Source organism: Eublepharis macularius, chromosome 1 (genome assembly GCF_028583425.1).
Source record: "Eublepharis macularius isolate TG4126 chromosome 1, MPM_Emac_v1.0, whole genome shotgun sequence".
NCBI lineage: Eukaryota > Metazoa > Chordata > Lepidosauria > Squamata > Eublepharidae > Eublepharis > Eublepharis macularius.
This window is the reverse complement of record NC_072790.1, coordinates 96810439-96825938: the sequence shown is the minus strand read 5'-3', so window position 1 is coordinate 96825938 and position 15500 is coordinate 96810439. Positions and strand designations below refer to the sequence as shown.

The 15500-nt window shown below is 42.7% G+C and overlaps 1 protein-coding gene across 1 annotated transcript in view; it reads right to left on the bottom strand.

Moving 5' to 3' along the window:
• Nucleotides 1-1914, bottom strand: part of SOBP (sine oculis binding protein homolog) — a 255682-nt gene extending 253768 nt beyond the window's left edge. Inside the window, exon 1 of the mRNA XM_055000153.1 lies at nt 1540-1914. Coding sequence (XP_054856128.1) covers nt 1540-1635 — 96 coding nt within the window. The 5' untranslated portion in view covers nt 1636-1914. The remainder of the gene's footprint in view (nt 1-1539) is intronic.
• Nucleotides 1915-15500: the final 13586 nt, after the last annotated feature.

Here is a 15500-nt window from a genome sequence, read left to right as displayed (position 1 = left end):
AAAGGGACAATGCACAATGGGGCAGAGTTCCTTGCCCACTGCCCCCCCCTCCTTCATCCGCTCCCTTTCAAAAAAAAATTCAAACCCAAACAAGATCTGGCTGAGCAATTGCTGTTACACTGGAGAGCTTCATCCCAAGATAGGAAGTGTCATACATATCTTTAGGAAATAAAGCTGCTTGTAGTGGAATGTAGAAGGTCTATAGACTGAATAAATGTTATTGATATTTAAAGCAGTTTGCTGTTCACATAGCACCATCTTTGTTCAAATTTCCAGCCATCTGCAGATAGACACATCCTCAATAGGCATGAAAAGAAGGAACCACAAATGTAAGAAATGTACAATATTTATCTTAAACTAGTATAAAGTTTAAGAAAGACTACATGTTCTCTTTTAGTCTTAGTTGGTAAGAACAATGGATAAAATAATTGTATTATTGCTACAGACACACCATGACATGCATACAAAGCATATATCTTGGTCATTTCAGAGTGACAGCTATAATCAGACCTACTGTGAATGATCCATTTACTGAATGTCATTTCATCCCTTATCTAAAACAGTTTTCATAAGATTTTGAAGCAAAAGAAGTTCACCTCCACCCTGCAACACGTGTGAGGTGCAAGAGGGGAAAAGCCAGATGATAAGCATAAAACAAATACAGCCAATAAAGCAGGTTTGCAGAATAATAAAAATATGCACCAGGGGACTATTTCAACTCAAGTCTGTGACATGTGGATAAAAGAAGTCCTGAGCTGTATTTTTTTTTGTACAACCACTGCTATACTAACATCTGGAGAGCCAGCCCACAGCACTACCTCTGGAACACAGCTGGACTGGCACCATTTCCTGTCAGGACATTGGCTTCCTCTTCTACCATCTCCAACCCTAACAAACAAACCTATATTATATTCTCAATATACAAACACGTGCACATACACCATTCTAGGACAGTTCTCTTTCAACACAACGTTTTGCTGGTTTGATTAACTGTGAAGTGAAGCATGGAAAACAGATGAAGGAAGCAAAATAGAAAAGCAAAGGAAAAGACAAGAGAGTCTGTGTCTAAGAACAAGAATGATGTGCAGTTCAGACCATAACATTTCACTTTGACAATTTAATTACACAGTTGCAGCTGGCTACTGGAAGGGGGGGGGGAGTGCCTAAACGACTTCCCTTCTTTTCTAACTTTAACAGTTTCAGGGTTATTTGATAAGATTTGGCATTAAAAGGTCATCTCTTGAAACTCCGAGGCAGAAAAAAATAACCAAGAGTTTTCTTTTTAAAATAATAATAAATCAAAGCTGTTCAGTGATCTGGCTTTATAGCCTGCAAATTGGTCTCGGCTTTCAGTTCAAGAGGAGGAGTTGAAAACCATTTAGTGCATCCTAGTTGTTTTACATTTTTTTTAAAGACAAGAGGTTCTTTCCTTACGCAGGGGGGAGAGAAGAAAGAGGTGCTGGGGTTGTTTGCAAAGAACCTCCCCCCCCCCTCGCTGCTTTTTCCTCTTTCGCTTCAGTGTGAGGCGCGGACACATACCTTCATCTCTTCATTGATTTCCCTTTTCACGGGGTGAGCCGGTTTCCTGCTTCTTTTATTTTCTGGAGGTCTCCCTTCTTTCTCCATTTCTGCCATTTTTTGTGTATCTACTTTGGTGGAGATGAAATGGCTGCTGGTGTTATTTGGGGAGAGGTTGGGGGGAAGGTTGTGGCGAGGGAGGGAGGATGGGGAGGTGGAGGCTTTCAGCGCTGGGCGAAGGCGTCAGCGAGTGTCAAAGGAAAAAGCGGCTCTGGGAGGACTGAGGATGCGGGCGGGCTGGACTGTGGGTTGCCCTGGCGAGTCAGCCATCTTCTGTCTCCCTGTCTGTCTGCATGAGGGAGCGCGAAAGACTTGCGTGTGTGTGAGGGAGAGGGAAGGGAGTGGGTGGGGGAGAGAAAGAGAAAGAGAGGAGCCAGACCAGCTCCTTAGGCGGGGGGGGGGAGGACGGCCCCCTACCCAGGCGGCGGGCGGGGCTTCCACTGTCACCAAATCCTCCGCCTCTTCTTTTTCTCTTGCTGCTGCTCAGGCTCAAATTCAAGGATGGGGGGGGGGGGGTCCTTATGCTCCACTTGTCATCATCCTCCCCCGCGGGGACTATCGTCCATGGCAGAAAACACGCCGATGTCTCCCCACCCCCAGCCCTTTTTCTCTGTCACACAGGCGCGCGCGCACATACGCACACCGCCGCCCGAGTGGCATGGCAGAGAGGCTGAGGGTCTTTTATTAAGACACCCCAAACTTCCCTTCCCCCACTGTACACACATGCGTGCATGGCTGGCTTCAAACCGTGTGTGTGTGAGAGAGAGAGGATAATTGGAAGCGAGCAATGCCTCGAGCCGTGGAAGGAGCCAATGGATAGCTAGAGCAGGGCTGTTTTTCTGGGAGCTAGCTAAGAAATGGAGTGGAGGGGGGGTGGAGTGGAGGGGGGGGGGAGCCCTGAAGCAAGCGGCTAGGATGGATGGAGGATGCTGCGCGAGAGAGACTGGCGAGCGGGCGGGCTCTCCCTCAGCCGCGCGCCTCCACCTTCAGGCAGAAAGCGGAGCAAAGTAAGGCTGACTGCCCACGCTGCTCGGAGGGAAAGGCACATAACAGTCGCACTGAAAGCAGTCCAGCTAGGGCGGAGTTTGACGTTTGCATGGGTGGGCGGCTTCTTGGAGGAGGCTGGCCCTCTATAGCCAGGGTAGCGTTAGAGAACCCAAGATTGCACAGAACCGAGGGGCTTGGGGGTGTTTTGATTTTGGCGGGAGGAAGTCTTCGCCGCACACATATTGGAACCCCTCCACTTTTTTAGCCTGAGCGCAACAAGTCCTCAGGAAAGCCATTGCTTGTCTCAAGAAGAGGAGGGGACATCTAGCGTCCTTGGACATGAGTCATCAAGGCTTTGTCCTGGACCTTGCTATCAGCGCCAACACTTAATTGTTGGGCATGTGAGGAAGTCTGAACACATGCAGAGTAGCCAAGTAACCACACGCGGACCTCTGTGTATATTTAAAAGTGAGATTGTCTTAACCTGTTTTTTTTTTACTTTTTTGTTTCCCAGACTACCTAGATTTGTTTTTAAAAAGCTTCGAAAGAAATCCAGCCTTTTTTTACACTTCCCATCTCGCCTCTGCCAGCAGCCCCCAAATAACTCGCCTTTGCGCAAGGAGAGCCGACCGTGCTGGTTTCTTTGGAAAGAGGCTCCAAATATAACATGCGGCCATTCCCATTGCCCACCCATCCTCCACTTCTATCTTGCTCCTCTTCTCCTTGCACATTTGACTGTATATGAATCCTGCTAAATTCTCTCTGAGAGACTGTCAATTTTAAAAAATCTTGGATTACTTTTATTTTCCTCTTTTATCTGCCTGGAGGAAATGGGAATGAATGGTGTGATAGGATTTACATGAAAAACGAGGCACTGAATTACGGTACACAGTGAAGGGAGATACATTGATTATTCCCAGTTGCTGCTTTACTACTCTATGGCAGTTCATAATTACCTGATACAATACAATATGGGGGTGTCCGTTGTTCCATTAGTCAAAATTGTACTTGTAAAGGAATTTGTCATTATGATGGCAGCTGAGCTTAAAATTATACACTTAAAAAAATTAAAGATAGAATGAGTTCTGTGTGGGTATGAGAAGGCTTTACATAAAAAATTCTGTTTAGCCTGTCAAAGCTAAGTTCGTTTTGTATGTTACAATGTCTGATTTGCATTTTTGTTTCTTAGGCTTAGCTCGTTGACATTTATGAGCCGAAGAAAGATCCTTTTAGCTGGTTAGAAGTGCCACATTTTACATTGTTAAGATGGTGACAAAGAACATGGAAATATTCCCTTTGGCTCTGCAGTAGAGGAAAAAAATTACTATTTTGATATTTAAAAGTCATTTCTGGCAGAAGTCTTCAACTCTCTTACTCCAGAGAATCTCACCAAAGTCCAATTAACTGCTACAGGATTTACTCCAGGAGTAAGCTGGGGCAAATGATTTGAGCATATCAGATCTCAAAAATAAGCAATTAAGTCCTACAGATCTGAGTGCAACTTATTTCCAAGTTTGCAGGGGATTGCCTTCTGACACAGAGCTAGTTATTATATAGCACTTTTAATTTGCAAAGTGTTTTACAGTCATTTGAATAATAAGAGTTATGTTGAACTTTAGAGTATTCAAAGCACTTCACATAATCCTTGCGCTAACCCTGTAAAGCAGGTCACTATTATACTCATATTGTTGATGGCACCATGAGCTGGGACTGAATGATAGCAGTAGATTAAAATCATCTGCTGAGCTCATGGTAGAGAGGAAATTTGAATCATGGACATGGCTGTGGAATGCCATGGAATTTCTATGATCTATGACAAAGGAACAAAGGGAGTTTTGGATCTCAAAAGCTCATACACTAGAGATCTTGTTGGTATTTAAGCTGCTACTGGACTTGAATTTTGCTCTTTTATTTCAGACCAACATGGCAACCCATTTGAAACTATAGTACACGTGCTCCCCATTCAGCAAATTAGGAAATTGCAGGTTAGGAAGGATACTACTGTACTTGATGCTAGCAGCCAACCACAGACCACACTGACTACAAGGTGCACTAATACAGAGTTTAAGAAATGCTAAACAGAGCATAAACAATTCTGTCATATTATACAACATATAAACTATCCAGTAGGATCATTCTTACAGCGACAGACAGTACACAGAAGTAAAGTCTATAGTCCCAGAAGTATAGTCTCTGTCCCTTTACATATGCATCTCTTTGAGACCACTCGTTACAGTACAGCCCTCCTGAGTAAAAAGCCTGCTTGAATAATTCAGTTTTGCATCATTTGTGGAAAGCCAGGACAGTGGGAGCTTTCCTGACTGCTTCAGGTAGGCCATTCCATTAAGTGGGGGCCACCACAGAGAATGTATATGTATGGGTAGCTGTTGATTTTGCCCACGTGCAAGGTGGCACCTGCAGAAGGACCTGTTCAGATAAGTGAAGCTGCCATGGCAAAACATAAGGAAAGAGATGGTCCTGTAGATATGCCAGACCAAGGCCATGAAGAGCTTTGTATGTGAAAGCCTTGAAATGAGCCTGGTAGCTGAGTGGAGTGGCTCCAAATTGGAGTGATATTCATGCTTCTCCTAGCTCCCAATAATAAACAAGCTACAGCATTCTGTTCCAACTTGTTGCTGAGTTAACTTAGAAGGGAGATCTATGTGCAGTGCGTTACAGTAGCCCAGTATCGATGTTACCATGGTGTGGATCCATGGGGCCAAATGGAAAAGTTCTGCCTGTGGTAAATGCAACAAATAGGAAGTCACCATGAATTGAAGAATACAAACATACATATGTAATACTTACGATGGTAGTAAGAATCGTAGAAAGTCCCACATTTTATTCTCAACTACTTCCAAGTAGTTCAGATTTCTCCCTTAGTCCTGACAAATAATTATTTTACAACAAATGGAAAGAATCCCAGTTGGACTTAGGGCTATCTACAACCAATATAGTTCAGTAAAGAGATGATTCCTTCTGCCAGAATTTAAAAGAACACTAAAATAGTATCGATATATTTCCAGGTGACTTGCTTAGAACCAGAGTCTAGACTTGAATTCTAGGTATATTTAAAATGAGTGGAAATTTTGTGTTTGGTTTTGATGTTTCATTTAAAAAAAATCTTTTCTGCATTGGCAAACCACCTGCAAAATCCAAATGAATAAAATACAAATGGAGTGGGGGCTTAGAGCCCCATCCTAATCACCAAACCAGGAGAGTTTAGGATGGCAACTAAATCCTGTGCTGGCATATCTCAGATATACATCTGGAACATCTGCTGATATGCTGGTTTATGCTGAGATATGCTGATGGCGAGCCCTGCTGGTGACCACACCAGTATAGCCACTACACTGGCACAGAACTCTATAGCATCTAGGGCTTGCCATGTGTGGATCAGGAATTAGACAGCTCCCACAGCCTGTCCAATCCCAGATATTCCCAACCAGCAAAATGTTATACCACCAAACTTCCGAGTCCCTAGCAGATGCATGGGTCCCAATGAGACTGAGCCGGCAAGGGGAAAAAACCTCTTCCACCTCCCACCCCTAAGTGCTAGTGCAATTTAGAATATCAGCAGCCCAGCATACACCTCTAGCAACTATATAAACCCCAGTCAGGACATCCTTGACTCAGATGACAGATCATGTGATATGGGGCTATATTATCCAAGTCTTCCATTCTGTGATTAGCGGATATCAATAGGGTCACTATGCACTCTGGTGTGTTCACTACGCAGTTGGAGTCTTGCCAACAGTTGTTTGTGTCACTTATTTCTGCAAGATCAGTCAGAGGACACTAACTTGTAGCACTGGCATCAGCATGCTTGATGGATGCATGTGACTCAAATATGAATCATAAATGAGGCATTTGTAATGTCTTTGAACGTTTTAGGGGCCAAACCCCCATAAATACCCCATAAATACATTTATCATATGATGTAGATAACTTCATATATCATACAGACCAGAGCAGTTAAAAGTGAGAACTTGTATTAAATGTTTGGGAATAATCTTAAATCGAAGTACACTGGATGTACAGGTTTGTGACTCAATGTTCTTATGGCTGTTTTTTGTTCTGTGTAGAAAGTGGAAACAGTAATTTTGTATCAAGAGTACAACAAATCAGCTATGAATGAATAAGTGAAACTGTGTTCTTTTTAATGCCAACAGACAAATATATTGTTTAAAAATTCTGCATATGTATATGCTGTTTCACAGACTGGAGATTATAGAAACAGCGAAGCGTGTTTAGGTAGGAGGGATACATTTGTGGCACTTCCATCCTTTGTACAAGTGTTACCAAGTCAAGAAGTGAACATTTAACCAGATTTAATGTTATTTCTGCCATGATTAGAGAAGCTGTACCTGATCAGCAGGACTTGAATCCAGTGTCACCCTAGAGATTGAAATTTTCAGAGTATGAGCTCTCTTGAGATACCTGATCAATTCTTCTCTTCCCTACAGCTCATAAATAGAAGCCTTCTTATACTCTGGACCTAATAATCTTACTTTAAGTTCCTTTTCAAAGACAGCCTCTTCTACTTAGCCTCTATCTGGAATGCCTTCATTTTAACAGCCATGTAGCCTGCTCAGGAGGTAGCCATTGAACCCTCGTGGTAAGTACAACAAAGTCCTTTTCTCACAAAACAGCCACAACACAAGGGCTGTTTAAAATTACATATACATCTTGGTTGTTCCCCATGACAAGCTGTTTTAGGTCACCATGGTAATCAGCCATTATAGCATAATTTTCTTCATATATTCAGGAAACCAATAGGTTTTTTCCCCCCTGTGGTGAAGTGGAGACAAACCACATGGTGGCAGCTGGCCCATGTAGAAAGTTGCTATACATACTAATAGCTTACTATGTGGAGGTCACTGTAAGGATCAGTTTTATGCATCCTTCACATTATGCCATTTTGTATAAAAACCATATATGTATAAATATGCATACTATGCTTGGTAATTTTTTACAAGTTCCTTTGTATTGTTCATATTTAACAGGAACAGGGATTGTTCCTCTCTTTGCATAATGGCACTGGTTTATGAGTTATTATTACTATTGTTACTGTTATTATTATGAAGTATTTAATAGTTTGTTTTCCAAAAGTGGAACATGCATATTTTTTAAATGCCATTAATATCCTGTTTCTGTTAATAACAAATCATTCATAGATGTGAAAAGCTTCAAGATCTGATCTTAAATTCATATGGAAGCTTTTAAGCTACATTGATTTGACATGATCAGTCTCATTTAGAATGCATAGCAATTTGCATGCATAAAACAGAACGTGCACAAAAACTGAAAGTGTAAATAGGCTGGGGGGGGGGGAGGTGGTTAATAACTTTTCATTAAATATTCATTTTTTAAAAGTCATCCCAAGAGAGCAATGCACAAACTACTAATAGTAGTGTTCTGCACTATAATGTTAATTTGGATGCATCCAATGTCTCCTATATGGCTACTACAATAGTATGAAAAGATGGTAGAAGTATTCACAAATTCATTAATGCTTAATGGTCTGAAACCTGATCAATTTAGTTTTGTTTAGTTCTGTTGAAATCAGTGGGAGAAATTAGTTGTCCCTGCTGGAAGCCAAAGATTCACACAGCTATTTCCTGGGCCCTGAGTGGGCTCTGAGCTTGTGCTTCTCAAACAAAAGCCTCCCATGCTGCATGTCTAAATCCTTTTGAAACTGACTTTCAAAAGCAGGTAGTGTTCAGAGAAAAAGAATTCCTTGGTCATGCCTAAGTAATTCTTTGGATCCCAGTTCATAAATCCCATTGGTTATTTCAGTGGCTTGAGCCCATTGTGGAGAGATTGGTGATTATAGGAGCAGGGTTACTCAGAAGTTAGTCCCATTTTATTCCATGGGGCTTACTTCCAGTAAAGTGTTCTTAGGATTGCAGCCTCCATCTCTAGACTGAGGACCGTTTGTGACAGGAAAGGGTTAATATCGAAATGCTCTTAGCATAAATCTACTTTTTAAAAAACACATTCAGCATAATGGTCTAATTCAAAACACATTACTTGGAAACAAGTCCTGTTGATTGTAGCATATTTACATTTAAAGTTGTTTTATTTAAATGGCACATACTTTCAAAAAGGGTTTTAGCACCATACTGTTAGGCTGAATTATTTCTACCACTTGCTATGGATTAATCTCAATACTCTATTACAAAATAAAGGGACTGAATATTGTAACGGTGTTCCACTTTAATAAGAAATAAATTAATTAAGTCTGCAACCCTATTCAAATTTACTTGAAAGTGAGCCCCATTGACCACAAGAGAACGGGCTTTCAATTAAACACTCATAAGACTGAGCCACCAAGAGTTTTGTTAGCTGTCTTCTTCTTTAACAGAGAAGCAGCTATGGAAGAGGATGCAACCATGGGTTCTCCTGTTTCATTCCTTCTAAGAGTCCTTTCCTTCTGCATGGAGGGCTCTGAACTTGTCCCACCACTGGAAGAGTGGGGCAGAAGAAGCCATAGCTGCATTTTCTTTTGCACTTGGAGCTTGTGAAAAACAAGTGTAAACTGCGAATTATATGCTGGCAACTTTTTTTTTTTAATTTGGGGCAAATACAGGGATATGTTCCGCTGCGTGTTTCCAAATTCGCAGAACAATAATAGATTCTACCTGAAGTTACACTTTAGTTTTCATAGGGAAAGGAAACAATACAGGGGATTACCATCTACAGCTGGATCTATATTTACTATAAAAAGAGCCAATAGTCTTTTTCTCTGTTATATATTGGTCATATTAACTCCATGTATTATCACAGAGTGCAGAAAAGACAGGTGTTCTGACCACTACAACCTCTCAGCAGGGGAAGTACAATCTAAACAGGAAGTGTTAAGGGTAGAGCAGTTGCTTTTGTTTGTTACAGCTAAATGAAAGAAGATGCTGTTTGCTCACTGCCTTATTTTGTAAATCCTGCTGATCATCTGTACGCCCTACTGTAACCATACTTCTCTGTCAGCAGGGGTGGGACATTCTGTTCAGTCCTGATCCTGCACCACCCCCACCCCACACTGGCCTATTTCCTGTTCCTTCCTACTCCACCATGGTCGAATCCACATTACTCATTCTAAGTCGCATGTTCCCCGCATTCCCCACGCAATCCCGAGTGCTGGTCACATTACCTCATTAAACAGACGCATTTCATTCGCATTTCTCCCGAATATGTGGTCACAGGTTTTCAACGGGAGTTTCACGGTGGCCGTGAACGGGCCAATGCGCAATTTACATGGTTTTTTTTAAAAACCACCCCCCTTCCTGTCTCTCCGGCCGTTCCGAGAGTTCCTATTGGCTGATTCAACTTGCAAGTGCTCCGTAGTCTGCAAAAGACTGTTTTTGACTTCATAGCATTGGATTAATTGATTATGCTGTTTCTGAATCAAATCTGGTAGTTTGAAAAATCATTTTGGGGTGAATCCATCCTCAGAACGGACTCGCGAAACTTCCTTTTTAACTGTTTTTTATTTTTTTTATTTTATATTACTGTAATATCGAAATTACGAAATATCGAAATAATGACACTCCAAGGAAGTGAAACTTCAGTAAAATTCAGGCACTGAACTGTCCTGCATAGGAAATGCCCACGAAAGCTTCCCACATGCTTCCAAATTTCCAAAAAAGAAACGGGAGAGAGCCATCAGTGCTGTCAGTGGGGGAAAGAGAGGCATCATTATCTTCAATGATGTTTCTTTATAAGGCAAGATCGAAATAACGGAAAAGTGCACTCAAAATTTTTTTTAAAAAATGGGCGGGAAAAAAAGGTCCTGCCCAAAAAAGCGGTTTTCGAGCGGCCGTGTGACTGGAGGGACGCGCGAGAAAGACAGATTGGAAGCAGGAATGTGAACGAAGAGGAAAAAATTGTGGATTGCAGGCAAACGGAAGATATCCGATAAACATGCGGGTAATGGGTGAATGTGGATTCGACCCTTATTTGGTCTCTAGGGAAGCCAATACAAGAGATATTAAATCCATACAATTCTAAAGCACATGAATGTCTACACACATATATACATATTTTTATTGTTAAGAAACTCTGCTGGCTGTTTTAACATTTATAATAAAATGTTAAGCTTGAATTTCTCATCCTGCTCTGCTCTTTTCATTTTGAAATGTCAACTTACTTATGGTAGCTATATATATATCTATATATATAAAGACAAGTGTCCTGATTGACTCATCAATGCCCAGCCCAAACCCCGGACCTAGAAACGTGAAATATGGGGAGACTGTTCCTTTTGTGATGTAGAGGCTCATGAAGAAGGGATTTTAAGAAATTTGCCCCCTAAGGGGGTAAAAAGGGGTAAAATGTGTTTCCCCATAGAAATACAGCTTCCCTGTGTGGCTGGCAGCCTTCTTCTCTCCACCCCCGCCAACTCAGGCACGATTCCCTGTGGTCATTTGCATATGTGGCCTGATTGGTCATCACCCTGACATTCAGTTGCAGTTGCTGTTGGGCATCACTGAATGTGTCCTGAGGTAAAAATACACCTCCCAGTCTTCCCCTCTAGGGTTGCCAATCTCCTTATGAGGCCTGGCTTTCCTGTGTGGTTGGCAGGCTGATGGGTCAGCTGTGGAACTCTGTGTTCTGATGTAAAAATTGGGCCAAGGAACCTGCAGACAGTTGAAGAAAGACAGTACAAGACTTCTGAAAAGGGATTTTATAGAAGTCAGTATGGCAACTGAGTTTTTAAATGTTCATGGGGAGATGGTGCATGACCTTTCTAGGGGCTATTTCAATGTGAACCTCTCACATGAATCTGCCCACCACACCACCCCTCCCTCAGTCCAACTCCACCTCACACCTCTTGCAGCCATCACCTCTTACTGCTCCCAAGAAGCCTCATGGCAGATGTTGTGCAAGATATACTGATGCTAAAAGGTGGAAGCAACTTAGAGATGCGGCAAAGAATTATGCATATCATACTCCTTTGGTGCACTGAACAGCAGTGGCCAAGTACCAGCAAGTCTAGAGTCCAAGGGAAAGGTGATCATCCCTGCAAGCCTGGGCATAGTAGTGACGACCCTAGCAGACCTAACAGCCAAGATATACTGATATCGTCACTATCACGGAGAAGTCCATGGACTGGCGGTGCAATCGTGCCATTCTGACCCCCAAGAACAACTAGGCTGCCATCATTAATGAAACATAACTACCTCAAACGGGCAGAATGGAGTACCGATCTGTGGGCTCAGTAGTGTAAATGGATGACATGGTCCACTACCCCATGGAGTTCCTCAACATGCTCAACCCTCCTGGCTTCCCAGCCTACAAGCTTCTCTTCTAAGTGGGGGCTCCAGTGATGCTGCTCCAGAATCTCAACCCACCCAAACTCTGCAATGGCACCAGACTGCGAGTGAAAGCCCTCCACAGGAATGTCATTGAGGCCACATTGTTTACCGGCAGTGCTCAGGGGGACGGGAGTTGGTGTTCATACCACGCATACCACTCATACCATCAGAGAACCCCTTCGAATTCAAGAGATTGCAGTTCCCTCTCAAGGCCTGCTTTGCTATAACAATCAACAAGTCCCAGGGGCAGACACTGAAGGTGGCAGGAATTGACTTGAGGGAGGATCGCTTCTCACATGGGCAGTTCTATGTTGCATGCTCCAGAGTGAGCTCACCCAGCAGCCTGGTGATCCTAGCACCTGAGGGGAAAACCCCCAATGTGGTCCTTCAGTAGAAAAAAAAAAGTGGTATGTATTTTTTCACGTTATTTTTTACACTACAATCTTTTCCTTTTAAAAACCTCTTCAATAAATGTTACATTTCGAAATTCACTTCATCAGTTTTTGGTCAACACACTTTGCTTTATTCAAACACTTTTGTGAAGCTCGGGTACTATGCTATTATACAACAAAACCAACTCAACCCCTCCCCCAACCAAAAAATGTTACATTTAGCCCCCACATCCATGCTATCAGCTGCCCCTCCCCCTTAGTGGCTGCTTTTGCCTTTAAATAAAAAGAAAGATCTTGATCTCAGATCAGGATTCTTCATATGTAGGTTAGATTTTGATGTTTGACATTTATAGTACATGTTTTCATTCAGAGTTCCTCATTTTCTCTCCTCGTCATTCAGCACAAGGGAATGAATCACTACTAAATTAATAACTCCTGCTGCCTAACTGCAGGTAGGATCTCTGGGCAAAATGGATGCTGCCTATGGGCTACCAATTGGAACTTTGTGCCCAAAATGACATTGATAGATAAGGTAACTGTAAGTTTTGGCCTTAGGAGCTGGCTTCTAACCCTAGTCCTTAAGACAGGCCTACTTAACAACCTAAACCTCCTTCATCTGATTGGGTTGGGGGAGGATTACCTCATCATAAGCCACTTGTGTTCTGAAGAGTCTCTCGTGGCTCTGTGATGCTCAGTTCAACTGGGAATGCCAACACTGCTCAGCTAGTTGGATCCTAGAAATTGTCCACACACCATGAACCTTATGAGCCCGGCACTAGCTCCAGTCTTCAGCAGCCTTCAAACTGAGAAGAGTGGGGCTGCTGCCTCTCAGTTTCCTTTCCCACACTTCATGTGGCTCCAATCAGCATCTTTGTAATCAAAGCAAGAGCTGTTCACTTGGGAGCTAACCATTCTCCACCCTTCACCACCCTTAACCAGTGTTTCAGCCAACCTTTATATTCTGCAGGCTGAGTGAGAGGTCTTGCCTCTTGTGTTCCTGATGAGAGTGTGTTCATTCCAGTTTGGGTGCAGCCACTTATTGCAAAATTATGCTATATAGCTTGCTGAAGCCTGTTATTCAACAGTAAGTTCTGCAGAAAAGAGCAGGTTACCCAGAGTTATTAATTTCTGTACAGATAAACTATAACCACAAGTGTGATTGAATAATTGAATCAGATCCAGCAACAAAGAGGGCTGTTGTGCAGAAAGCCTATATGATTTCTTAACATTTGAAGTAGGTAAAGTTAAAGATCAGTCTTCAACATGGCATCGCTTGGCAGTGAATTGTCTATATTAAATTCTATGAAATCACTTTGTCAAAGGGCCCTGCATGGTCAAGGTGGTTGATATGCCAATATTTTCATACAATTTTTCCTCTTGTTGGATGATGACAATATTTCATCAATGCTCTGAAGAATCAGATCAATACTCCAGAGAACCAGGAGTATCTAAGAGATTACCTCACATATAAACTGAGGTCATAAGGTACAATATCACCACCACCATCCATGTGCAATAAACTCCGGGAAGAAAGCCTGGCTATACAGGAGCTCTGGACTTGTTCTATGTAATTTGTAGATAAATATATAAATTATATTTATCTTACACAGAGATGGGAGGTACTAATAATTAGCTGAAGCCACACAATGACCATGGAACAAATAAAAATCAGAAGCAACTGTGTATAATTAAATAATCCTGGGATTCCATTTGTGTAAACAAAGATACAGATTCAAGATAATAACCCTGAATCAATAAAATGAGAAATGTCCCTAGAACAAGACTGAAAAATTAATTACCTGGGATTGCACATTTTTATTATAGGTCTGGTTACAGCCATATCACTGGGGAAAACAGGCTTACCCTGGGCTTTTGTGGGTGAGGGGAGGAGTACACACCAGTATGGAGTACCAGCACCTCTTGAGCATTCAGGACTAGGGTTAGAGGGGAGAACATTATGAGTGCTGGCACCTCTTTTTTTAGGAAAAAAGGGAATGGGCTTACCTAATCCTTCTGTATGTTTTAAAGTCCCTGAAATAAATAATCCATGGAGTAGATTTCAAAACTGGTAATCAGTTTAAATATAACGGTATACAATTCCCCATTACCTATTACATTATGCAGTTTTTCAGGTCTGATTACACTTTGAACACCATGAACAAATTCAGCATAGATGTAGATAGGGCAATACAAAAGTAATATCACTTTAGCTAACCTAGTATATCCTAATATATAAAAGGCAAACTACGTTTCACTTTTTATTCCCACGCGGGCGCAGTCTGCGGGGATAAGACGTGAGTCATCAGCAACACAGCTTGTTTTCCTGCCACTGCCACGGCCTCCAGAGGCCTGGGAAGGCCCAGCATGGCGTCAAGGCCCTCCAGAGGCCCCAAGGAGAGTGCTTCAGTGGCAGGAAGGATCAGCACAGCAGGGACCACGCAGCAGGCCACAGCGGCGGGAAGGCCTGGCATGGTGGTGGCCTAGCACTAGGTCCCGAGCAGGGTGGGAAGGCCTGCGGCGGGAAGCCCCGGTGCAGCACCAGCCTAGCAGTGGGCCCCAAGTAGGCTGCCGTGTCTGCATTCCTGCGCAGGCTAAATCAGGCCCATTATGGGGCTGAAACTGGCCTGCTGGGGAGTGCAGGAATGCTGCTGAAGCAGCGCAATGGGCCGTGGAGTGCTCTTTGTGATTCTTAGCGGGCTGATTTCGCCCCCAAACAGGTCCAATTTGGCCTCAGGTGGGCTGTAATCTGCCCACTGCATGGTGCAGGAATGATGCCGAGGTGGTGCAATGAGCCCTGGAGTGCTCCTGTGCTCCACAGTGGGCCAATTTAGCACAGGAACACTCCAGGGCCCGTCGCCTCACCCTGGCAGCATTCCCTGCGCTCCGCAGGGGCCAGTTTTGGAGGACAGGAGCCATTTTCTAGAGGCCATTTTATAAAAACGGGCTTGGTTGCTAGTTTACTAATATTTATATTTCTCACAAGAAGGCAACAAGTCTGCTGTTAATGCCTAACATCATTTCTTTAAAGGTAGTTGAGGTTTCTGAATAACAATCAGAATCTGATGTTGTTCTGATGTTGCAAAAATAGAAGATGTCCCAAAGTCTCAAAGCCGAGGAGATGCTGGATATCCTGAGGACAGTATGTTTTTAGAGTAAAGTCTTTTGTTGGCTGCTGGTTTGTATTTGTAGGAATGGTGAGTATGGTACTTTCTGAACAATTTTATTTATT